The sequence below is a fragment of the Rhinolophus sinicus genome, chromosome 1 (assembly GCF_057876585.1).
Source record: "Rhinolophus sinicus isolate RSI-liver-muscle chromosome 1, RSI-T2T, whole genome shotgun sequence".
NCBI lineage: Eukaryota > Metazoa > Chordata > Mammalia > Chiroptera > Rhinolophidae > Rhinolophus > Rhinolophus sinicus.
In genome coordinates this window covers 154,213,284-154,240,698 of record NC_142501.1, presented here as the reverse complement: position 1 = coordinate 154,240,698, position 27,415 = coordinate 154,213,284, and the positions used below count along the sequence as shown (strand labels likewise).

The 27,415-nt window shown below is 36.3% G+C and overlaps 1 protein-coding gene across 2 annotated transcripts in view; it reads right to left on the bottom strand.

The window, feature by feature from the left end:
* Positions 1–7,578: 7,578 nt before the first annotated feature.
* Positions 7,579–27,415, bottom strand: part of STAP1 (signal transducing adaptor family member 1) — a 29,517-nt gene continuing 9,680 nt past the window's right edge. For both annotated transcript variants that reach the window (XM_019748073.3, XM_019748072.3), the window contains 7 exons: positions 23,315–23,428; positions 21,201–21,257; positions 18,324–18,496; positions 16,758–16,886; positions 11,208–11,277; positions 9,249–9,345; positions 7,579–7,745 (listed from right to left, as the gene is read on the bottom strand). In XM_019748073.3, coding sequence (XP_019603632.1) covers positions 7,711–7,745; positions 9,249–9,345; positions 11,208–11,277; positions 16,758–16,886; positions 18,324–18,496; positions 21,201–21,257; positions 23,315–23,428 — 675 coding nt within the window. In that variant the 3' untranslated portion in view covers positions 7,579–7,710. The remainder of the gene's footprint in view (positions 7,746–9,248; positions 9,346–11,207; positions 11,278–16,757; positions 16,887–18,323; positions 18,497–21,200; positions 21,258–23,314; positions 23,429–27,415) is intronic.

Here is a 27,415-nt window from a genome sequence, read left to right as displayed (position 1 = left end):
ATGTATTTAGATTTATTTCTGCCATTTTATGGGTTGTTTTGTATCTAGCTTATTCTGTGATTCTTTTTCTGTAATTTCTTGCCTTTTTAAATTTGTATTTACTTAATTTCACTTATGCCAGTTATTAACTGATTGTCTCCCAACTCTAGATATTTTTCTGTATTCTGGAACTTTACAAACTATATTTCTCCTTTACCATTTGGCTTTTTTTAGGTTCCATGAACAGGGGGCTCTAGAAGAAGATTGGAATGCTGGACAAAGGGAGGAGACTTTTACCCTTGCCATTTGCATCACTTCAGCAGTGGCTTTTCTTCCAGTAGTTGTGGTTGGTTTCCAGGCACTAGCTTTCCTCTGACACTCTGCAGGGTATCTCATCTAGGCTTCCAGGTTCTAATAATTTCACCCTCTTCTCTTTAATAGTTGTATCCCTTGCTAACGTTTTCAGTTCTCCCAAAACCTGTTTAACCAATTCCTTAGGTTAACTTAATATAAATGATATAGTTTCTCTTTTCCTGAGCTAATATGCTTTTTTTTTCTCTTTACTAGTTTAGTGGCTTTTATCTTTTGATGATTACCCTATTTTATATGATGCATAATCGTATTAAGTGAAACTAAAGTTAATCATTATCTTTACCTTTTGGCAGATTATAGGTTCCAAATATGGCTACAGCAATTCCAATTTCACATACTCTTCTAGAAGCTTGTCACAACCCCCAGATCCCCTCAAGAGACAAAAATCTGTTTCCATTCCCATTGAACCCAAACAAAAATTTATGACAGCCTTCAACTAATATAACAGAACGCAGCATTTGTAATTCGGTATGACTTTCAAGGTTAAGTCATGTAAGGCTATATGGCTTTCACTTGACTTTCACTCTCTTGCTTGCTGTCTCCCTCTTGGAAAGCTCATCCTTGTAATCCAGATATCACCCTGTGAGGAAGCCTAAACTAGCTCACTGGAGAGCAATTGAGCTCCCAGCCTACAGCCAGCATCAGGTGTCAGTCATGTGAGTAAGCAAGCTTTCAGATGATACCTAGCCTCAGACTTACTGGAGCAGAGACAAGCCATCCCTGCTGTGCCTGCCAAATTCCTGACCCACAGAATCCATGAACATGGATTGTTTATGCAACAAAGTTTTGGGATTGTTTATTATGCAGACATATTAATAGACAATTCTGTAATTCCCAACTTGCATACTATATGGTCATGTATTTTATCTCTGTTACATACTTTAAAGTCTTTTAATTCCACAAGACTTTTATTTTGTTTATGTAGTCAATGTATTTACCCACACACGTGTCACTTTCTTTGCTCTATTCTATTTTATATCTCAGGCTTACCATCTGAGGTAAATGTCTTTCTACCTGAAATATTTTCTTTAAAATTTCATTTTGTGAGAGTCTGCTGGTGGCATACTTGCTCATGATATTTTTGTATGAAAATATATTTATTTTGCCCCCAATCCTGCAAAGATATTTTTGCTGAATGTAAAATACTAATTTTCTCTTTATTATCTTTCAGCACATTGGAGATATTTTTCTATACTCTTATGACTTCCCCCCATTGCTGTTGAGTCAGCTGTCAGGCTAAATATTGCACCTTTAAAAGAAATCTCTATCTGCTTTCATTTCATGCAGTTTAATATGTGTCTGGGTATAAATTTATTAATCCTGTTTGGGATTTATTCCACTCTTTGTATCTAGATTTGTGCCTTCTGTTGGTTCTGAGAAATTCTCAGCTATTGCTCCTCCACATATTGCCCCTGCCCCCATTCTCTTATCTTCTATGGGGCTTCTCATTAAGTATGGTAGATTTACTCTGCCTTTCATGTTTATCACCCTCTTTTTTCCAAAAGATTTTTATTAAGATATAGCCAACATACAATATTATATTAGCTTCAGGTGTACATTATAGTTATTCAACATTTATATACCTAAAGAAGTGATCACCATGATAAGTCCAGCAACCTTCTGACACTGTACCACGCTATCACAATATTATTGCCTATATTTCCTATGCTGTTCATTACATCCCTACGACTTATTTGTTTTATACCTGGAAATTTGAACCTCTGATTCTCCTTCACCTTCCCTCCTTTTTTTAATTTTTCAATTTCAATTGACATTCAATATTATATTTCAAATGTACAGCCTAGTGGTTAGACATTTATATAGTTTAAGAAGTGATCCCCTGACTGATAACCACCTGGCACTATACAGAGTTATTACCATATTGACTATATTCCAGCTTTGGGCTTTGATTTCTGTCTCCCCTATCCATTCCTTTTCACTTTATTGCAGTCAACCACACTGCCTCACAATCTTCAGGAGTCCGTTTTTTAAAGCACTGTATTAAGCACTGTATTTTGTATTAAGCACTGTATTTTCTTGTAGAGTGCAAGAATTCACTCAACATTTTGAGACGGTAACAAATTGGAACTTTATAGTCTCTTGTTTCTTATCTGTATTTGGATTTACTCAGTTGTAAGGCCCTTGGGAATGAGATACAGATTAGATAGATCTTTTGTAGTCATTGCATCAGTTAACACTTGATATCACAGATTTTAAAGAAGTAGGCTGCAAACTTTGTTGTGGGTAGCAAACTTTACTGTGATTGCGGTAAAAAGGCAGATTTCTAAACTTACCCTCAGAAATTAACTCAATAAGTCTGAGGGAGGCTTAGCATTCTGCTTGTCTTCAGGCATCCCAAGTAACTCATTGAATTAGTTTGCTAGGGCTGCCATATCAAATTCCACAGACTGAGTTGCTTAAGCAATATAAATTTGTTTTCTCACAGTTCTGGAGGCTAAAAGTCTGAAATCAAGGTATCAGCTTAACTGAATTTTTTCTGAGGCCTTTTGTTGGCTTGTAGATGGTCATCTTCTCCCTCTGTCTCACGTGGCTTTTCCTGTGTCCTAATCTCATCTTCTTATAAAAACACATCTTTATAAGATGTTGAAGATAAGTGGACCTTAAGAATCCATTCTAATCCCATCATTTTTTAGATAAGAAAACCAAAGAAGTCAAACATCAAAATAATTAGAACCAGGAGTAAAGTATAAGCCATATCTTTGGTTCTTAGTTGATTGTACAAGTGATTCCCAAATTGAATGACCATCAGAATCAGTTTAGAAGGTTTTTAAGAAAAACTTTTGTGAAAAAATACCTGAGATTTTAATTCAGTACATCTCATGTGTGGCTGAGGAATCAGTACTTTTAAGGAATTCTGAGTGATTATAATCAGTCTCATACTGTGTGTTACTTTTTAAATGGTGACTATTGCCTTTTACGATCCTGTAGATTACTATTTTTACAAAAGGAAGTATGAGTTGGTTTTGAGCCAGCACACAGAAAACATCAGAGAAAAACATGGAAATGGATTAATTTCCAGTGACGATAAATGTGGCATAGATTATTTCCATTGGAAAAAGCCTTCTCCTAGGACATTTATTTCATGTCTGGTTTCTAGCTGGATAATTAGAATGACTAATATTAGATAAATTGGTCAAATCAGATTTCAACAAAACCTAGTGAGGCTTTTATATTTTTGGAATGACTAGAATTTAGAACTACATAATCTGCTTTGGAAATTATATAAAGGGAAATGTATTTAACTGAAGCCTAGGAAAAATAAAAATTTCATCTAGAAAGGACCATGTTTTCGTCTTACATCAGTGCATGGAAATGAGTATTTGAGGTCTGACAATTGAGTTCAAGAACTTGTTGCAACAATGGTGCTAACCCTTTTTGATATCGGAGGGATTATTCATTATGAATTTATACCAACTAGACAATTAACCAAGTTTACTACTTGGAAGTGCCGAAAAGGCTACATGAAAAAGACGAAAGTAACCTGAACTTTTAGCCAACAATTCATGGTTCTTGCGTCATGACAATGCACCAACTCACACGGCACTGTCTGTGAGAGAGTTTTTAGACAGTAAACAAGTAACTATTGGAACACCTTCCCTACTCACCTGACCTGGCCCCCAGTGACTTCTTTCTTTACCCAAAGATAAAGGAAATATTGAAAGGGAGACCTTTTGATGACATTCAGGACGTTAAGGGTAATACGATGACAGCTCTGATGGCCATTCCAGAAGAAAGAGTTCCAAAATTGCTTTGACTAGGTCTGACATAGGTGCATAACTTCCCCAGGGGAGTACTTCAAAGGTGACCATAGTGATTTTCAACAGTGAAATATGTAGCACTTTTCTAGGATGAGTTCGCAAACTTAATTGTCCCACCTCGTATCTACGAGTTACCCTTACAGCCGTATTGCATGGTTTCCAAGTGTATTGGTTTAAATTTGATACGACAATGAATTCTATGCTACAATGTTTAATTCTGGTGTCCACGTAAGTGACTTGGTAATGAGGATGAGGAAAATAGAGGTGATTTTCTTTAAAAGTAAGATCTTTCTTTTAGAAATAATAAATTACCAAAATGCATGAAGATAATTTTTGCATTTTATTCCATATAATATGTAGATTCCCCTAGCCCCACTTCTTCTGCCCCGCCAACCCACTCCAGTTCAAGCCGTTGTTTCTCAGTCTAGTTGTGTAGGACACAGCTCCCTGGCCCATGCTGGTATTATGAGCCTTGCGCTCCCCCGAGCTGAGGCAGTCACCAGTCGTCAGTCAGCTGCTCAAGGCAGCCTGCTGCCGGCCACTCACAGTAGCCCGCAGCAGCACTAGGCAGCCTGGGGCAGCACATGGCAGCCCAGCTCCGGGGAGAACCGTTGTTCACAATCTTAGCTGTAAAGGGCGCAGCTCACTGGCCCATGTGGGAATCAAACCAGGAGCTTTGGTTAGGAGCACGGAGCTCCAACCACCTGAGCCACCGGGCTGGCCCCATGTAGATTTTCCTTCAACTTCTCTCTTCCTTCTGTGGTGAGTTGTTGGCCTGGAAATTGTGGTTGGAAAAGCTGAAAGATCCAATATCACGGAACAGGGCAGTTCTTGATCTTCAACATGAATTGATTTTCCTGCTTGTACTTAGGACACTGGTGGTGTATTTAATAAGTGTCAGTTCATCAAATACTATTTAGATGCTTTTTTAGTTTTTGTTTTATCCTTCACTTGTAACTTGGTTCCTAATAAATTTTTCTATAGGGAGCATTTTTTCCTTCCTGGTTAGCTTAATATCAGTTACCTACCCTATCATATTTTGAAGTGGCTTTTAGTTTATACTGCTAATTTCTGAAGTTGGAAAAATCAATTGAGGAAATAATATTTAACCATCTGCTTCCATCATTGCTTTTGGCTTCTGGTGTCAGAGTGAAAGCTCAGTGTTGACATGGATTAACAAGGATCAAAGAAAATCTCATTTTCTTTTTGATAATATTTTATTGGAAACACCTTAACTTTATCCAAGTCTCCAGATTTTAATCTTTAGGTGCTTTACAACTTCCATATCCCACTTCAAGGCAACTTAAAGCTAAGGGCTGTAGCATTACCAGTGTGCCCCAATCAGCTATGAATCCAATTTCCTGAAACAATTTTCGGGTTCCCCCAAAGTTTCCTTAAAATTTGAGCACTGTTTGTCAATATGGGTTTTGACCTTTTCGTAGTTTTTTCTTAGAAAGTCCTATTTCCACCCTCCTTCACTGTTTATTCTTCTATCATCTTTCTGCTTTTGAAAGAAAATACATTATTACTCTACAGAAGATAGTCTGATTATTTGAAGTCTCTTTCCATATGTCCCTCTAATTCCATCCATGCATATATCATTCCCTAATCCTTACAGCAAGCAAATCTGAAACTCAGGGAGGTTAGTAATTTGTTACTGATCACAGAGCAAACTGAACCAGTTCAGCCACCAGAGTAATAGTAATCTGTATGTTTCAAAAAGTATTGACATTTTACATGAACAGCCCATTTTTGTTTTTTTCTTTCCATTTTCTCTTCTGACCCTCCTCTGAGGGTGGCCCCTAATCAAGATGCTGCATGAGAGCAGTGGCAGCATGAGCACCTAAAACCCTAAGAGAGAACTCATCCTCTGTCAGTTCTTGATCTATAGATTGAGCAAAATCCAAATCAAAACCCAGGAGGATTTTTCTGTAGATGATAAGTTGATTCTAAAACTTACATTGAAAGGCAAAGAAACCAGACTACTCCAAACAATTTTGAAAAGAACAAAGTTGGACTCATACCTCCAGATTTCAAGAATTACTGTAAGGATGCAGTAATAAAGATTTGCACAAATGTGCAAAGGCGATTTAATGAAGAAAGGATGATCTTTTTTTAACAAATGTTGCTGGAACAATTACATGCCTAAATACCAATAAAATTAACCTTGACCCATCCCTCACACCTTAAAAGTTAATTCCAAATGAATCATAGACCTAAATGTAAAACATGAAACTATAACACTTCCATAAGAAAGCATAGGAAAAATATCTTTGTGGTCTTGGGTTACGCAGAGTTCTCAGATACAACACCAAAAGTACAATCCACAGAAGCAAAAATTGATAATTTGTACTTCATCAAAGTTTGAACTTCTGCTCTGCAAAAGACACTATTAAAAAAATGTAAAAAAAAAACCAGTATTTGCAAATCATATCTGACAAAGGACTTATGTTCAGAATATGCACAGTTGTGTCAAATCTCAACCATATGAAAAGCCAATAAAACTATGGGCAAAAGATTTAAACATACTTTACCAAATTATTTAAATAAATTGGTACCTCCATGCAGTGAATGAAATACTATTCAGCCTTAAAAAAGAACAAGCTAGTAATACAACCCTTGTGTGAATCTAAACATGATGAGTGAAATAAATCAGCCTCAAATGGTTCCGTACTGTGATTCCATTTATGACATTCTGGAAAATGCAAAACTATAGGAATAGGAAACAGATCAGTCGTTGCCAGAGATTGTCAGTGAAAAGGGCTGACTACAAAGGAAGACCATTAGGGCATTTTTTTTTTTTGAGGTGATGGAATTTTCTTTATCTTGATTGTGGTTGTCAAAACTGATAGGACTATACACCAAAAAGTAAATTATATTGTATGTAAATTAAATAATTTTTGAAAGAAAAATATAGACCCTGTACATAAGACACATCACACTTGAAATTATTTATTCAATTCATAGCTTCTAGACCAAAAGCTGCAAGAGGTCAGGTCCTCGGATTAGTTCAATGTCATTTTGTTGTAACGTTCATGAGATGCCATAGGAACTTAACTCTTGTTTATATCAATTATGGTAAAATTGGTTTCGTTAAACGTCATTTTGCTTAAAGTCGCAGAACCTGTCAACAACTTAAATAGAGGACTTGCTTTGCTTTATTCTCAACACTAAGACAGGCAGGTACCCTTCTCACCTTAACTGCTCTGAGATCCCATGTGAGGGAGCCTGAGCTAACCTCAAGGATTAGAGACCACATGAAGAGGGTATTTCAGCCAGGCCCAGTTGACCACCAGCACCAGATATTTGGGTGAGGCCAACTCTAACCATCCACCCCAGTCAAGCCACCAGCTGGTTACAGTCATGTAAGTGACACCAGGTAAGACTAGCAGAAGAACTACCCAACTGAACCCAATCCAAGTCGCTGATGTACAGAATCATGAGCAAATAAAACGTTTGTTGATTGAACCCCCATGTTTTGGGGGTGATTGGTTTGTTGCACAGCATTAGATAACTGACAATATCATCCATATAGGAGGAAAATTATATTGGATTCCTCCCGCCCTAATTTTTTTAAATTTTATTTTAGAGATGTTACAGGAAATCCTTTGGTCTCTGAAAAAAAAAAAAAAAAAAGCAGCACATATTAATAGCTCATTCCTAGAGGTTTCTACTAGGTGGTATTTTCCTGCATAAAACCCAAGTAATGTATTATGCTGGTCATACCTATAGTAATCGGTTCATCCATTGTGGTTATATTTTAAGCGAGATGTTCAGAAATTAGTGTACACAGCAGGTCAAAGATGAGAGTAAGATGGCTGAAGGAACAATAATTTATAGATGACAGAGAGATGGGGGTTTGTGTATTGTGTATGCTTTTAAATATTTGATGGGCTTTTTAAAAGTCTTGTTTCAAAGCCAGAAATTGGATTAATATGTAGAAGTTAAAGGAAGGAATGTTTCAGACTCTATCAAGGAAGAATTCTCTAATAAGACAGCTGACCAAAAGGGAGCTGTGCTGCCTCAAAAATCAGGGAGGTGACTATCATTAGAAATTTTCAAACAAGCTGAATGGACATATCTTAGAGATGTTTTCTGTACTGAGTGCGCAGGTAACTCCTGTACAGAGTACAGATCCAGTGTACTGGATCGTTTGTAAATTTCCTACAGACTCTGAGTTTTTTAAAATATATGGCATCACTAGATGCATAGTCGTGTTTTAAAACTTGGATGTTTTAAACTTGCTGTCCTTTTAATTGAGATTTTCCAGATAGCCAAACAAAGTTGTTTTCCCCCATAATCTGTTGGAACAGGGACTTATTTTGATAACTGAATCCAAACAAGCTGGAAATACTTTCTCCTGCTTATAGCTAGTGAAATTACCATGTACCAGGGATTATTTCAAAGGATGGAAAGAAATATCACACCCAGCCTGTCCTGCTCTGCCAAAACCTGGAGCATAAACAGGGCCAGTTTCATGGTCATGTGAACTGTGAGGTTTACAGGGCCCCACACTTGGTTTAATGGTCTGCTATCACTCTTAAAATTCTTAATCATTTATGAACAAAGTGCCCCACGAATTCTGTAGCCAGTCCTGACTGCTACTGTCTTTATCTGTAGCTCTTTACCACCCACTCCTCCTTGTTATCTCATGCTCTGATTTCTGCCTTTATGGTGGAATAAAACGTCTCCCAAATCGTCTACCGCATTCCCCGCAGTCTCCCCTTAATCCTCATCCATTTTAATCTGTCTAGAGCATCTGTTATTGTTGACAGACCACACCTTTAGATTCCCTGTTTGGTTTCCATGACTCTGTACCAGTATGGTTTTCTTCTTACCTCTGGACTTGTTTGATAAAGCCAAGTACAATAATGGAATGAAGTTAATAGTCATAACACATGCCTCAGGCTTTTTCTTCTGTAGAATGGGCCTAGACTCTATCTACCAGCATATATCGTTACTCCCTTATTTTCACAGGGTCAGGGACAAAATGATTCCCAAATGAATTGATTTCAACTACTGTCCCACCTTTGGTATTACAAATCATATACAGGGGTTTTTGTTGTTGTTTTGCTTTGCTTTGCTTTCCTTAATACAGCAGTGAGGTGAAAAACATACCCAGGGTTTCTTCAGTTGAATATATAAATGGTCGTAAATTTCCTCGAGTCTCATTCACAAAATAATCAATGACGCTGAAAAGGTTTGGGAGTGTTACCTGTACACAGAGAGAGTGAGAGAAGGGTCAGTGTCACTTGTGTAAAGATAGAGTAAGAGAAAGCTCCTGGAATTTCATGGAGATTACTGTGTAATTCCTGATCTCCAGAAAATCGTATCAATACCTCACTTCAATGGTTTATTGAATCGTTTTACCGACCCATGCATTTTAGTTCTCCTTTATAACCATATCTCATTCCCTGTTAAAGAGTTACTCTTTCTCAATGGATACATTTTAGTGGACAATACTCTGCTCTTCCCTAATTATCACATGAGGATGTGAGTCAGTTAGGCCAGAAAATGCTCCGTTCCTGAAATTTGACCTTGAGTAGAGGTACAGGAAGGATAACAGATTCCTAATCAGATGGTTGTCACTATAACTAACTGCTTTCTAGTCCCTGAAGGTGTTCTAGCCTTCCAGTCATGCTATTTGCTTCCTGTGTTCTTAAAATAAATTTATTTTTGCTTAAGTTAGCTGTAGTTGGTTTCTTCTGCTTGAAACCAATAGAGAAATTAGCATTTTAATACCTCATTGTAACAGGATAATTTGCTTATTTAGGAGTAACTGAAATGTGTTGCTACCCCCAATATATGTATATAAGTAAAATCAGGTTAAAACTGAGTATCTCTGGTAACCTTGCAGAATAAAAATAATTCACAAAATGACAACCTTGTTGAGGGGTAGGGATGGGGGAGTGTGAAAGGTGAAATAATAATACAGGCCATTAGCTTTCCTTACACTGGGACTGTTTGGACTAATGACAGATAAATGAACCCTAGTTCACCAATTGCAGAGACACATTCTTCTTCCCTGACTATTGCTTCCAGTCACTTGGTTATTTGGACTACCCTCCAGCAATCTAGTTCTCTGTTTCCTTCATTAGAATTTTGGAAAAATCTCAGTCAGGCATGGACATCAGAATGGAGATGCTCTGGGAGACATTTATGGCAAAGGTTGAAGGGTGTATGAATCAGCAGCTGCCTTGCTCTTGCCAAAGGTCACTGCTGTACTCAAGGTTATGGTCAAAGCATAAGAAATTCAACCACACTGACCCTTTTTCTATCCGATCACCACAATGGTCCTGGGAGGCAGGCGAACTAGAAGCTCAGTTTTAGAGAAGATATTGTCAATGTCTTCAAGACCCATGGGTTCTATCTAAGTGATGTCACTTTCCTGATGCAATCTTCCCACCACTGCCACCAAAGACCACAAGGCTGTCTTCCCTTTTTCAGCATCCTGGACCATAGGCCACATTACTACATTCTCATTGGTTGAGACCAATGGAAGTACCAGTTTTCTGACCTGTGTCACCTCAGGGTAGTAATAAAGATTAAATCAGATTGTGCATGTAAACTGCTAGCTCTGTGCCCTGTAATAAGTGGGGGTAAGAGAGGAGCTGCAGACAAGATGAAACCCTTTCTTCCCCATTAAGTTGTTTTAAGAAGGGCATTTCTAAACTTCTGCATGGCTGGTATGAGAGGACTAAGCATTCCCAGACTTTTTTTTTTTTCCCCATTAGAAGTAAGCACATTTAAGTACTTAATTTGGAGGATGTAAAACAACTGCTTAACAGAAATATTTCTCTCTCCCTGAAACAACTATATAGATAAAGACAGAAAAAGAAAAGTGTAAAACGTTGTTAGCAGATTATCTTCTCTTCTGCCTCATCATCCACCTGCTCTTGCGTCTCATTTCTCACCCTGGCTATCTGCTACCTCTGGGGCTCCTTAACATGGCTGTTTCTCTCCAGCACTATCTTCCCAGGCAAGGAGTCTGCCTTTCCACCTTTCTGTGTATTCTACAAGGTAGATTTGGAAGGAAGCAGGGGAAAATTCATCAACAATGAGGAAATAACTACTTACAGGTTTTTCCAGTTCAATAGTGTAGTTTTTTCCTACGCTCATCACTTTGAAGTGCTTTATTCTTGGCATGCTAAAATAAAAAAATAAAAAGAAAGAAAAAGGTTAATCTCCATTTGAGTAACTATTGGGTCAAATCAAACTAAAGGGAGTGTAAAATATCACCTGTACAGTAAAACTTATATGTTTCAATAACTGTAGTTTGGAAAAAAAAAAAAGGGAAAGGTAGTTCTCTGTTTGTTTTTGGGAGGTTATACGCTAGGGATATAGAAAACCTGGGTCACTGAGTGATTCAATGAGAAAAAATAACAGGGATAAATAAAGGAATCAAGAACTGAAAATCTTCCAGGCAGAAATTATTTTTTTTAAATGCCAGTAATTTCCAAAGTAGACAACATTATAAAATCCTAGGTGGGCATATACTAGTCAAATACATACTCTCTGTGCTAAAAGAGAAGTCGAAAGAATTCCTGAAAGCAAATTACTTCCTACTCCACCTCGTCACTTTTCCAGTCAGAAAGCCACCAGTAGCCTGCTGGCTTGTGTACGTCTGCTAACTCCAGGGCTTAGAGATCTGGCAAATGCTAGGTGTTAGGTGTTAGGTGAGAATGGAAGTACAGTAGAGAAATCAATGTGTCTTCCTCTTCTAGGGTCACATAGCATTCTAAGTTAATCCCACCCTGAACACTTGGTATTTTATTGACCAGGAACTGCTTGAGAACAAGAAGCACATTCTCTTCACTTTTGTAGTCCAGCATCAGGCGCACAATAAATATTTACCAAACTGAATTTTAAACTTTAGGAGTCTACCTCATAGTACTATTTGCTAGAATTAATTTATGCTAAGACCATAAGTCACTGTCCATGCCTGTTAGTTTTGAACAGTATGTTTGCCTTGAATTCCCTTGATTCATATGGCATCAGGGTCAGGACCAAGACCTTTTTTAATGTTAAAAAGTGAACAGCATTTATTACACGGCCATTGGCTTGAAAGACAAACTAATTCAACATCTGTCCAATTTATAGAAGCTGGCTAAGGCAAAATTGTCTATCAGATTAAATTTGTCTACAGGGCCTCCTACCTTCTATTTCATCACTCCTCTCTCCATTTCCAGGTCACATTTCCCTAGGACTGAGCTATACTTCTATTCAAGGGACTCGCTCCTCATCTCCTGTTATCCAAATCTCTCAATTTGATATAATGTTGCAGAACAGCTAATAATGTTATTCCAGTGGCTTATTCTGTATTTTCAAAACATGGGCTAAAACCTAACCAATTCTCTCCCCTCCTAAAAAAGAAAAAAAAAAAGGGAACAGAAAGTATTTATTAATACTGAACATTCAGGAATAAATTACAGACTGAAGGAAACAAACATTTTTGGATCAAAGAGGTCTTACAGGTATTCTCTTTTGGGGTGGTTGGTTCTGGCTTTATGTTGCCCCTATCATGAAAAGACCATTATAATCATACAGTTACTAATGAAAACTCTTACCAATTCCAATTAGAATTCCTGTATTCCTAAGAAATAAGTGATTATTATTCCTTGGAAGATGGATAGAAAGCTTGAAGGTCATGGCCTTTATCACCAGAAAGAGCTAGGTTCAAATTCTGGTTCTGTTTTATAAGCTCTCTGAGCCTTCATCTCTTCATCTATAACATGGAGATGGTAAGTAATGCTTTTCCTCACAAGACTGTTGTGGATTATGTTTGAAAAGTCCTGAGTACAGTGGCTGACACATTCAGACAGTAAATTGTAACTATTTTTTACTACTTTTAAAATATGTTGTTTTAACTTGGTAGTCTCTGTAAGTCTCAGCTTCTTCATTTGTAAAACATGGAAAATACTATCTGTGTCAGTTTTAACTGTGCCTGAAGGAAATGTTTGTCAAGCACTCAACATAGCACCCACAAATGGTACTGTAAGTGGGGACAATGATTGTTATTGTTAGTAGCCATCATACCATCATCACCATTATCATCATCATCATCATCATCCATGATAAAGTTGTGGGAGGAAAAGTAATGAAGGTTAGTTAACAGGGGCTCTTGGAACTTTTGACTAATAGGACCACTGAAGCAGAAAGGTAAAAAAAAATTCCACTGAAGTCACTTTGGTACCTTTGAGTCTCTTTCAGTACCTTTGTTTTTCTTTCATACTTTGTTTTGGCTTTCTAAGGGAATAAAGAGGGAGGGGAAACAACCAAGATTGATAAAATTTGCTATATTGAGGTTTCCTGATTACGACCCCCGAAAAAGAAATACCCTGTATTTAAAATAGAATGTGTGGCTTTAAGTGTGTTTAAAAGTACTTGTTCTTAGGTTTTGACCCCAATTTTTGCAAAGGAATGAATTTGAGGTAAATATTTTTTATTGCTTCTTTGGCTAATGGCTTTTCAGTGTTTACATTGCTAAGTTTCCACATAGTTGTAACAATTTTTAAAAAACCAAACCAAACCAAACCATGAAGTTTGTTGGAAGAATAGCTCTATCTTACGAATTCACACACCACTAGCTGGGTAAATGTGGAAGATATTTTACATCAAGAGAGGAATCATGTGATAATTTAGCATTGAATAATTTGCTTCTTCCTGAGAACTAGTCTTCTCTCTTACAGCTGATTTGTTAGCAGATGGAGATAATTTTACTTTCATGGTGTTTTGTAAACCAACTTGTCCTTTTCACTAGTGTTTTACCAGACACTCATCTAAACTTTCATAGCTGAACATTTCCCCTACAACCTGTAAGAGAATGAATCGGTTTGTGAGTAACACAGGTTTTTCCTAGATTTCTGCCAAATCTTTACATTAAGCTCTATAGGCTAACAAGCTAAATTTCCACTACTCTCTACAATTGCTATCCTTTAAAATTAAGTGGTCTGTTAAAAAGAGGATATTAAATTCAGGCATTCTAAAAGACCTATTTTGAGGCATTAGAGAACACTATAACAATACTTAACATTATAGATATATCTCGCTCAGAAGGGAAATTTGTACACTAATAGTTAAAAAGGATTTTAACCACTTTCATGTTATAAACGATGCCCCAAAGTCTAAATAAGCTCATACTGACTCCAGTGTTAGAATGTTCTAGTTTGACCATTCCACCTCCTTGCTTTCTAAATATGAACTTTTTTGGGGGGAAGGGTGATTAGTTTTATGAAATGTTATATTTTTATGACCATTGGCCTACAAAAGTATGACCTTCTAAATGAATTCAAACTGGCAGTGAGTATACTAAAACTCAAATTATGTAACTTTGAAATAAATTCCTTTGCCAGACTCTTTCTTATAAGTTTAAATACAATAAAATGTAACTAGAAATTGTGACATTAAATTCATATCCTAAGTATAGAAACTCCTTGCATTTGATCAAAAATCACATCTATGGCAGAAAACACTGTTATTTCTCATTGCTCACTTGTACAAAAAGTGCAATATAAAAGTTGGGCTAATTTAGACTACCTTAAAAGAGACCTGACTCTTACTGTGTGGAAAATCTACAGTCTTTTAAGAGCAATTAAGTCTTAGGATTTTCAAGCAATTAGATGTTTTCTTTTTTAAAAAAATCTGCAAGATAAATTTTAATTCAGTTTATATATTCTAATTTTTTAAACTGGAAGTAAACAGTTAAAGACATTCAATATTTTATGTGGTGCTAAATTTCTTAAACCCTGAGAAAAGAGAATCTCTTTGATCAAGCTATCCTAAACAGAAAAGTCCACTTTTCTTCCCGGAGTTCCTGGAGTTCTTCTGAGTTCACTAATATTCAATGGCCAATATAATTTTTATTTATGTTGGACTTGTTTCTAGATAGCCAATTCAATCATAAGTCAAATAAATTATAACCAAGTAATCTATGATATTCTACCGTGTTAGCTGAAAATCATTAACTCCAAATGTTAGCCCATAATAAACGAAAAAAATATTGACACCAAAAGTTTAAGTTGACATAGATATTCATTATGGAAAACACACACACACACACACACACACACACACACACACACACAGATTCTCTTACTTCACATATTCTCTTACTTCGCACACAGACCAGGATTTGATTTACCATGTAACATTCCTGCCATCCATTCAGTGTACATGACTAGTGTATAAAGACACATTAATACATTAATACAGAGTAACTGGCAAGTGAATGAAGCTAAGTAGACCATGGATCACACTAGCAATGCAGCCATAATGCCATAATTCTAATTTTTTCCTGTAAGTCATTTGTTTTTCTTTTTACTGCCTTCCTTCATTGTCAACGTCTTTGTAATTAATCTATTTAGAATTATTAATGTTTATGGTGGATTGGTAGCTAGATTCACTGATAGATGTTATAGCTAAAACATTAATAGAATATTATCCTCAGAATAAATTCAAGAATCAAAGTTCTGTGTATGCTTTTATATAAAAGATAATCATTTATTGAATATTTTCATATGGGACAAAAACCTCTATATGTTAATTCTACTGTCAGTTGTGACAGTGTTAACTATGCCAGAGTCCCTGTTGAAATGCAAGTTTTCATAGACTCTGAGCGCTAGAGTGAAGCTTAAAGGATCCAATCACCCTAGTTACACAGAAAAATCAACTTTTGCATGTAAATGTTACTGACTTTATCAACATAAATCATTTTACCAGAAAGAAATTATTAACCTTGACAAGAGGCTCCTAAATAGTCTCTTTTATAGATACATCAGATTATGTCACTTCTTTACTCAGCAGTCCAGTGGCCTCTCATTCATTCAGAGTAAAACCTCTGTCCCCACAATGACCCGTAGGGTTAAGAGTGATCAGTCCCTATCCCCACATCTGGAACCTCATCTCCTACCACTTTCTCCTAGCTCACTGCAGAGTCAGAGGCCTCGTTTTGATTCTTGAACAAACCAAGCTTTCTCCTGCCCCTGGGCTTATGCACTTGGTGCCTGGAATGCTCTTGTCCCAGATACTAGCATGGATGGTTCCTTCTCTTCCTTCAGGTCTCTACTTAAATGTCAGTTAATAAAGTAGGCCTTCCCTTACCACTGCATATTAAAACAACAACAGCAACCAGAAACATTATCTCTCTTTATTACCTCTGAGAGTTCCCATCTCCTTCATCCTGCTTTATATTACTTCAATAGACCTTATTACCATTTATGCTATATACATGACATTTTTGGTTATATATTTATTTATAGTTTGTGTCTCCTTACAGGTATGTAAACTTCCTTAAATCAGGGATGTTGGTTTGTTCACTGCTATATCTTTAGCACCTAGAATATGATTTGGCCCATAGTAGTTGCTCAATAAATATTTGTTGAAATGAATGAATGAATGAATGAACAATAGAACTATACCCAGGACCAAAGTAATTTACTCATACTTCTTTCCTACAATATTAGTCTTGGCTCATTCTTTACTCCTGTTGCTATAACATCCCCTCCCTATTCTTGTGTTCATAGTTAGCTCTACCAAAACACATGGCAGGTGCTGATCTGAACTTTCATGACTTTGCTTTCTAAAGTGATATGCTTTTAACAATTCCATATGTTTTTTAATTAAACATACTCTATCTCCTGCCGGATAGTGATGGAGAAGTTTCTGCTGTCACTACCAGGCCTCAGGATCATATTTCCCAAAGAAGGATTCTTCTCAAGCATCTCAGTTGCTTCTTTTCGGGACACTGTATAAAAACATCTACAGAGGTGAGATAAAAACAGAATTTTTTTTAACTGATAAAGAGCATTACTTGAAATAAATGCTACTAAAATAACTTTAAGAACTGCAGTTGTTAACTTTTCTTAAAATTCCCAGCTTTATTATTATAATTACAATGATATAATTACTGTTATTACAAGTCTGTGCCACTATGAGTATGCTTAGGCTTAAGACCTTCCTGCTCCCATCCCAAGTCTTTTTCTGTATCCAAAGAGGACCCAAAAAGTTATCTACTGATCAGTACATAATCACCATTACCATTTGAAACTCTAAGAATTAACAATGTATCTCTAGTCTCAGTTTATAATAGGCTCTTAGATAAATAATATTGTATTTGTTGGTGGTTTCTTTTCAGGGATACAAACTTGTACCCTTTCTCTTTTAAATAACTCATATTTAAAGGTATGTCTGAATTCACTCATTTTGGTATAATATGGCTTTTTTATGACATTGGTGGTGTTTTTATGTGTAAAAGTTTTAAGAAGGCACTTCTCATTTTTATAGTAAATATTGTAATCAATGAAATATATAGTCACAGAAAAATATCTGGCAGGATATGCAATGCACCAAAATGCAATACAGCAAATATCTCTGAGTTGTGGGACAAGGTATGCTTTTGGTCTTCTTTTCATGTATCTGGAATAAATATATATTACTTGTTTTATTGAGCAAAAAGGAAAAAGAAGCAGTCTGTGACTTTTAACCTATCAGCCTGTCAGTTGTCGCTGATTTCAGCTAACAGTTACGGTTAGCAGGTTTCACTGATTCTGGTACAGATAAAACATGCATCAGAAACTGATGTCACAGGTGGTACCAAGACAAGTTTCACTGACGGCAACTTGACCAAGATTCCAGGAGGAAAGGGCTCACATTTTTAGTCATACTTTTCAACACTATAAGAGTGAAAAATAAAAGTAAGATGTTACTGAATTCAGCCTGTTCTATGCCTCCTCATTTTTCCAAGAACACCTTACACACTTTACACAGGGCCTTGCTCAAACTACAAGCTCACTGACTGAACAACTGGATAGAACGTTCAGTTATTTTTAACTCTTTGGTATAATTTTCTGATAGAAAAATCAGTCAATCAGAGAGTTGCATGGTAAAAATATATTGTTTCCTTCCTTCCTCATAGCAGTTTCTATTTACGTTTGAGCTTTGGAAAGAATATCTATTTGGTCTAAAGGTGTGGGTGGAAGGGGATTTCCTGTGTGGTGAGAGGGTTGATTCAAATCTGCATTTTGCATTTTGTTGATCATGCCATAGAAGAGGAAATGTGCCATGTACTCAGAGATATGCTGTTTATCCACAAGACACCTTATTGTCTTTGGTGTAATGAGGTCAATGACTAACTCTCCTTGACAGTTAGAAATTAATAATAACAATCTAATAAACTGGAGTTCATGGTGCACTTACGCAGGCATAGGGTTGAGTACATCCACATAATCTTCAATTGGTTCCCTCTCTTTTTCCAGAGATGTGTTCGGTAGCCGCTCTGTCTCAATCCTCCTTTTCTTTTCTCTCTCTAAGACTTCATGCATTCTAATTACTTGCCCAGGAAGGAGTGATACATTTTGGGGAACTGACAGCTGAAACGAGTTAAATCAGGAGGCAAACAAGGAAGACAGCAAAATAACTAATCGATTTTAGCAAAGATGAGCCTATTCTGGTCCTAAGAAGTTTCAGTTACCTGACAGAGATGGATGGTAGAATCACGAATAGAGGATCTGGCGTAGGGTAGGTGTCCTAGACGCCTCTGAACCAACGAGAGCCTGCACAGGGTGCCGGGTCTTCCTCCGAGAAATGTTCCTTTTGGTGTGACCCCAAAGCAAAGTACACCCACCTTGCACTACAGGCTAATTCAAGTGACAACAGACCTCTCGTTTTTTCGTTCTGAATTTACCAGTTCTCCCTGCCAGGGAAGTCCCAGCTCACCTGCAAGGTATGCAGTTCTCCCACAAGTAACCCAGAATTAGTTCCACCAACCATCTGGCAACATGGGGTTGAGATGGCACTATTCATTAGATGACTGAGAATCAGCAATCAGAGGTCTATATTTTGGTGTGTGTGTGTGTGTATATTTCAAAGTTTCATTCACACATTAGGTTATCATACCACTCTACTTACTACTGTTTTTTTTTTTAACCTTGTCTAGAGATGTATTTTGGATTGAGTAACCTATATCCTCCTTATCTATATCGATATCCCTGATTGAGACCTCATTATGACCAGCTATGTGCTCTTAGAAGGTGTAATCTGAATGGTAGATTTTTTTTTTTTATGTGACACTATCTAGCCTGTATTTTCAGGCTCCTGTGTCTGATTAATACCTTGATCTCCAGAGTGGGTTGTATACTTTCCAGGGGATATATAAGAAAGTCCATTAAAGTGTGGGGAAAAAACACTAGAACCTCATTTTTTATTTACTTATTATCTAATTAATTCATATTATTGTTTATATTTTAGAATACATATGAGGTCGGACAATTAAGTTCATGAACTTTCCACCGTGCACTTACATGTATACGTGTACAAACACACAAAATTTGAAATAAAAATTTGCTAATAAATGCATACAATCGAAAAGGTTTAGAGACTATTCTTCTAGATAACTAAGCTAACTAGTAATCAGTAAGGGAATTTTCTTATATACCAATCCAGAAAAAGGTAATAGAATGAAGAAAAACTAATCAAACAGCTTCTCCTTATTAATTGTATACTATATCCCAAGCATTGGGTATTGCAAATGCTCACAGCAATGCTGTAAGATAGGAAGATAGGTAATAGCCCTATTTCACAAACGAGTGGGAAAAAAAACAAAAATACGTTCAGAATGATTAAATAACTATTTCAGGGTCATACAGCTAGTAAATTGTGAAACCAAAACTCAAATTCCATTTTCCTTAATTCAAAAGCATCGTCTCAGCTCTCTCAACTACAGTGTTTCTCAAATGCCTACTAAATTTCTCCTAACAATGGCATGTTGTCAATGTACACACAGAATGATCTGGGATCATTGTGCAAAAACAACATTTATGGAGCACAAAATGTAAGGCAACTTGTCTTCTCTTGGAAATTGACATACATTTTATTTTATATTCTGTAATATATGTATGTACATTTTAATTTAAAAATAATGCTTTTTATACTTTCCTCCAGGAAAAACTGAAAACAAAATTTGGGGGTCAAGACATCAGGTATAATTCGTGTACCAGGAAGATGCACTCCATGGTTTTTCCAGTGGTTTTACTGTCCTCCTTAACTGTATTTCAGATACAGTGGAATACTAGTACCGCAGAGGAAGAACTACCCTGACACACAGGCTGCATTTCTACAACAGAGGAAGAGAACGCATAACACAAAGAGTTTCTCTCCCCCCCAAGTCAATATGTCTTTCACATTTTTATTGGCCCACTTTCTAAGCCTCCTATGACTTACCCATGTGGTAGCTGAACCAGCATCCATCATCTCAGTAACGTGTAGTGCTTATTTCCTGTGACTGCAAAGCCTTTACTTAGGAACTGGCTTTGGGCAGAGTCTGTATTTAACTGACCCTAATAAATTCAGGAAATTGTCTTATCCTCTAAAAGTGTTAGAGAGCATGGTGCTCTTTGGGTGGCTGGTTATCAAAGTACCTCATGTTTCTAAAACAGTTGTTACAGTGGCTTTACTTAAATAATGATAGTTATCTTGCTACAACAGTTAACCATAAGCAGTAGATCTTACTCTTGATCTCAGATAAGATGCCACAGAGTTGAACAGATAAGCATCCTTTTGTCTTAAGACTCACTAAACAAACATTTAAAAATGAGTTTTATTTTGGTGCTCCCTCCCTGTTATATTGCCTAAGTCACTCAGGAAACCCATGTCAGTTAGCATTTTATAAATGTGTATTAAATGAATAAGAATGGATTTGAAAAGTATTTTAGAGGATGATATGTAAGCTACAAACCTCTGAATATACAAGGGACCACTGTGTGAAAAGGATAAGATCAAAAAGTATATATCCCTCACCACCTAGCGTACTCGTGTTATTTGCTAGCTAGCACAGTGCCCTCTCTATTTTCTTCATCGCAATTACCACAATTTTAAGTTACCTTGTTTGTTTATTTATTTTATTTCTCCCTTTCTACCCACTTGATAAAAATTTAAATTTCATAAGTAAATATGAGGGTTTATATCTCTTTTTCAATTGCTATGTCTTCAACCCCTTTTACTCTACATGGTTCATAGTAAGTGTTCACTAAATATTTCTTGAATGAATGAAGCGATCAAAAATAACATCCTTCCTACCTCTGTTACTGTAAGAATGAAGCCTCTCCATTCTTCTCCACTTTCTGTGTTCTCTGTCTAAAGATGAAGACAAAAACAGATAAAGACAAAAAAGAAAATACACGAATGACTATGAACGTTAATGCTTTTATTAACTTCAAATAACCTCAGAATTTTATATGATTGTTTTATAAGACTCAAAATGTGTGAGCCATCAAAACCCAGCAAGACTGACAAAAATGCATATTCTTCTCCTGACTAACATTGGCTTAAAAAGTCAATTATAGTTGTTTAAACCACTTAGAATCAGTTGAAAGGAAGAAATAATTTTCCTTTTTGTGTGTTAATGTGTATTTGTTATGAAATATTTCAATACTGCTTTCCTTTGTCAGAAGACAGAAATATATAGTTTTAATCTGTTTGCTTACTGAACAAGTACACTTGTACAAATCTACTTAATTCAAAAAAATTTAAATGTTAGCACATTTATTTCTGCAGTATGTCAATTCAGGGTTACTTCCCCCATTGGTATTTAACATTGAGTGGCTTCATTCAAGTTTCGGGCAGAATCAATGTAATTTAATTCTTAGAAACTTTCAAGTCTTAGCTCTAAAGACTACTACTATGGCCAACATATATTAAGTACTTATAAGTGACAGCCACTGTTCTAAGAACTTCGTGTGTATTAACTGATTTAATCTTCATGGCTATTTTTTATTTTTATTTTACAGATTTATTGATTTAACATATATTTATTGAGTGCCTTTTAGAATTAGACACAATCTAGGTAGTGGTCCACATTGGAGAACAAAACAAAAATCCTTGTTCTCATGGAGTTTAGGGTCTACCAAGGAATAATAAATAATAAATATAATAGTGAGTAAATTTTATAGTGTCAGAAGGAAATAAATGGGAAAACAAAATGTAGAGCAAGTTTAAAGATTGAGAATGCCCTTAGGGGAGGGAAAAATGGCTGCGATTTTAATAAAGTAGTCCAGGTAGGCCTCAATAAGAGGATTACATCTGACCAAACTTACTCCCAGGTGAAGAAACCAAGGCACAGAGAGGTTAAGTAACTTGCCTATGATCACATAGCTAATGAATAAATCAGCCAGTAATAAACCTAGGCATCTGACTCCAATCCTGTGCCCTTAACCACCACATCAGAATCATCTTGGGGTTTGCTTAAAATGTGGATTGTGGGCCTCAGGTTTATGGGGTGGGGCCTGGATTTCCAAAGTACAAGTGATTACTAGGACTCTAAGGCTTAATGACCAGTGTTTTCAAGGTCAAGTCCAACTACCTCTTATTCAATTGCAAGTTGTTCTCTTTGTTCTTGCTATAGTTGTTAGTTGACTTTAATTGGCTCACTCTGAAGGCTGTGTGTACAGTTGGTGAGTTTAACAAACAGATCTCTGCCCGTGTGGTGTTTAACTAGATTAATAAAATATTTCTCAAATTGTGTATATCTAATACACAGTTCTTGTTCAAATATTTCTAATTGTCTCAATAATGTTCTTTGGAGCTTCAGGGATTTTGTGTTGGTTGGTTGGTTGGTTGGTTGGTTGGTTGGTTGGTTGGTTGGTTGGTTTGCTTTTTCCTTTTCTGATTCAGAATCCAATCCAGATCACACATTGCACTTAGTTATGACTCTCTATAGTCTCATCTCTGTAGTTGGAACAGTCTTTCTTTGGCTTTCTTACACAAGTATTTTTTAAGAGTATAGGCAAATTGCCTTGCAGAATGTCTATCAATTTGTGAAATACGGGTTTGTCTAATTCAGTGGTTCCAAACCTATTTTCACATTAGACATGTCTCAGAATCATCTAGGAACTTGGTCCACACCAAGTTCTTGAATACCAGTTCAAGGACAGCTTTTAAAAAACACCAGGTGTGATCTCTGACTTTGTCAGAGGATGGAAGTTTCATGTGCTTGTATACTAAACAAGTGAACATGCCATTTCAAATCCCTCTTTAGAAAACGTAGTTCTTGGCAAAAGGCAAGACATATTGACAAAATATAAGACTTGTCACACCTTCTATAATTCCTCTTTACCTCAGCCACTGGGCTGTGAAGAGATAAATGCTATTTATAACCACAACTTGTTTCAGACAAATTGCTTCTCCGCACTCACCTTCAGTTGCACTTCTTCTTTTGGCAAAACAAGGGTGAATTTTGCACAATTCTTTTCAGTTGAATTCTTCTCAGTAAGGCATGTGAGGTCTATTATGTCTAACTTGTCAACATACTGCAAAGATTAAAGGAAATCTCATTAAATTATTTCATGGGTAACATACATTACTTTTAGTAGGAAGGAAAGTAAGTAATATCTTCTTTTCAACTGCTGTGTACTTTGCATGACATTGTGGTTTTCAATGTGTCACCCTCTGAACCCAGAGGGCATTTGGAAATGGATTATGTGGTGGTGAGCTGGAGCTGGCTCGTACAGGTTTGTAAAAGCCAATTTGTTAAATTTTCAGGAATATTGCTACCCAGTTTTTAAACACAGCCATTACTAAAAGTTACATTATATAAGCATATAAGTAAGTAAATTATATTAAAAACAAAGGTAAAATTCAAAATATCATTTTCTAATTATGTTACTATGTAGTATTCTCTGTGCTCTTAAGGTTATTTACATCTTCGTTTCTGTGTGGTGGAAATACTATACAATGGCATGCCCCCTGTACCTTCTTCCCACCTCCATGTTCAGTGAGGTCACACTGATAGGTTGAAATCAGTCATGGAGGGAGTATTTACACTTTGGAAATAAGCAAACCTTACAAATTAGGGCTTGGTTTGTTGTTTTGTTATTTGTCCCAGAGGCCAGCAATTTTTTTCTATAAAGGCCACGTGATAAATGTTTTAGGCTTTGTGGACCACATAAAGTCTCTGTTGCAAATTCTTCTTCTTTTTTTTAAATCTTTTTACACTTTAGAAGTGTAAAAATAGTCTTAGTTCAGAGACTATACACAATTGGGCCACAAGCTAGATTTGGGTTAAGGGCCATAGTTTGCTGGCTTCTGGTCTAGACTTAAGAAAGTGAAAGAAAAATGTTAGTAATGCAGATGAAACTTTAAAATTTGTTGTGTCTGGAGCTTTTTCATTTTGAACAGAATGAAAAATTGGCAAAATTGTCTTCTATAATTCAAAAACTGTTATCTCATTCAGCGAAGAAGTTGCTCATGTCATTAACAAATAGGTGAAGTTCTGACATACATAATTGTTGTTTTACTTTCCTCTTATTTGTTAATACAACAAAAATATTAGCCAACATTAATGCCAAATATCATATTTAGTGACAATAAATTTATTAGGGAAACAGATCGAAAACAACTCCATTTGCCATATCATGATTGAATTGTGATCACAGTTCTATAGATAAGTGTTCAGAAAAATCAGTGAAAGCATTCTATGAGAGTCAATTGCTTATGTGGATATTACAATAAAGAGTATTGTATATTTTATTTTTTAACTGTGTGCTACACATTTTTTATGTAAATAATATTTACAGTAAATTTATATACATATATTCATACATACAACTGTTATTGAACATTTTACCACATACCACTGGTTATGAGGATCCTATTAAGAAATACCTATCTTATCCCTTTAAGATAAAAATATTTCTTTAGAGCAATTAGTCTATATAGACTGACCTGTGTGCAACTTAGTCAGGCTTGCTCTCCAATATTAGAAAGATTAGGACCACCTCTAGTAAGTATAGTAGGGTTTTTACAGTATAATTTTTTGCTAAATTAACCTTATTTTTTACTTCTTTATATCTTCTTTTATTTTCCTCTTTGTTAGGCCCAATATAACTTATTTTATTATATTCTTGTAAGTCTCCTTATTTTTCTGACTAAGTAGGGCATAAAAATAATAAAATTTTTTCCAGAGCTATTCTCATATTCACGAGGTTGAGAGTAAGTTTGGGTTGGCTTATTTATTTTCAGTGAACAAAGAGCAATTAAACATAGAAGGAGAGGTCTAAGGAAAGGAGAACAGTATTTAAAATTACACAAGAATCTTTTTCTGATGTATTGTCTAGATCAAGTTCAGCGAATTTTGCTGAGACAAAGGAGAAAGCAATAGAGAAAGAAATGGCCCAGTTAGATAGAGTGCCTGTAAACTACACAATTGATGAGAAAAAAGGAAGTCATATCTTTGTTTCTAATTGTAATGTTGAAAGAGCCTTAAAGGTAATCTGTCCAATCTAACTGCTATCTGATGCCTGCGTCTCCTCTGGGCTAACGCTCCATGTAGTCATCCAGCTTGTGTTTGAACATCTAAAACAACATGGAACTCACGTCTACTATGCAGTTTTGCCTGCTAGCAAGTTTTTCCTTATATTAAGCTCCAGGCATTTTCCATCCATTGGTCCTCATCCCTTTTCTCTGCAATAACATTAAACAAATTCAGTGACTCTTTCACATGACTTCCTGAAATCCTTTCAAATACTGGAGCGGGGTGGGGTGGGGGTGGGAGGTTGGGGGGGGGGAATGCGCAAAAAAAATGTATACACATGACTTGTATTCATCTTTTGTTATCAGTATATACTACAATTTTAATACAGTTTTTTCCTTTCTTAAAATGTGTATACGTTTTTTTTTGGCACCCTCTATATTTAAAGGCAGTTTTAAACTCTTCTTTACTATGGGCTAAATGTCTACAGTTCTCATCTGTTCTAGCCCTGTACTTTCTCCTGAGACTATCACCCAAAAAATTTCCCCAAAAGTCTTCTGAATCCCCTTTTAACAAAACTGGTAGATGGGCAACTCTGCAGCATTTCATTTTGACAGCCTCTTCGTGGCATAGTGGTTAAGAATGCTGGCTAAGGAGCAGGACCTGGATTGTACCCCTTTCATGAGCTGTCTGATCTTGCACAATTTCTTAATCTTTAAACTTGACTATTCTCATCCAAAACTGGGGATTAAAGTAGTACCCACTCTGCAGAGTTGTTTTGGGAATTAAATGAGATAATGCACATGAAATGCATGCATGCTTACTATGTGCCTTACATTTACTATCTCATTTAATCCTTTTGATAACCTTCTGAGATGAGCTACTGTTTTCATCCTAATTTCAGCGATTTGAAACTGAGTATGTTGGAAATCTTTCATTTGCTCCTCTAGCTTCACTTTTATCCCATCAACACCCAACACTGCACCAGGATCTGGACTTATATAGACAACATTATGGGTACCACTACCCTCTGACTTCCTGCTGGGTTGGCCTGCTGACCGCTGGCAGACCAGAGAGTGAGGAGAGCTAAGTCAGGTGTTCATTACCCTCTGCGATTGCTTCCTCAATTAAAGACCACACTCCTTGCAAGGTGGTCATCTTCACAATACTCCCCCCACTATTCTCTCACTCTTTCCGTTACTCCTAGGCATGGTGATGGGGCACTGTTACTAGCCTCACAGTTCTGTACTACCCTTTGTGGTTTCCCCACATCCTGTCCACTGCTTTGTGTATTGATTGCATCTTTATAAAACTGTCTTTAAATTGCCCAATTTGAGATGTCATCTCTCCTACCACTTCTTTGTCTGAGACTCTGAGACACAGAGAGACCAGGTTAGTAGCCCAAGATCCCAAGCTGACACACCACAGTCAGTAAGCTGTGCTGCCTCTTTCCATGTAGTAAGTGAGCAATAACTATGAACTCTCATTTACCAGTATTACACAAGGTTTAGACCATGTCTGCAAATTTGTATTGGCATCAGTGGGAAGTTGGAGGGCACAAAGATAAATTACTTTTGTTAAAATTTATTATGATATTTGAAATCTTGTCTATCCACAACTCGGGAGAAATATGACCATATTGTTTGTGTTTTCTTTTAAATGACTTCTGGTTAGTTTACCTAATGACACTAAAATGTCTGCAGGTAGAATATATTATTCAGGCTCTTTCCTGTTTTTTGTTTTGTTTTTCATTAGATCTGGACATGTAATGATTTTCTAAAGAGTGTGGGCTACTACACCCATGGGCCAAAATGTTTTATGTAAACAATTTACTGGATCATAAAATGTCTTAGAAGCATAGCATTCCAAGGTAGGCAAGCATTTGCTACTAAAATACTACATTTTATTTGTGGAAAAAATAAAATACCAATCAATTATTTGAAATTAATATGAATAAATAAATCTCAGAATCTCTTTATTGTTATTCTCTTGCTTGAACTCTTAGAAGTCCTGTTTGGTGGGGTATGTTTGTCTTTCTAGAAAGATT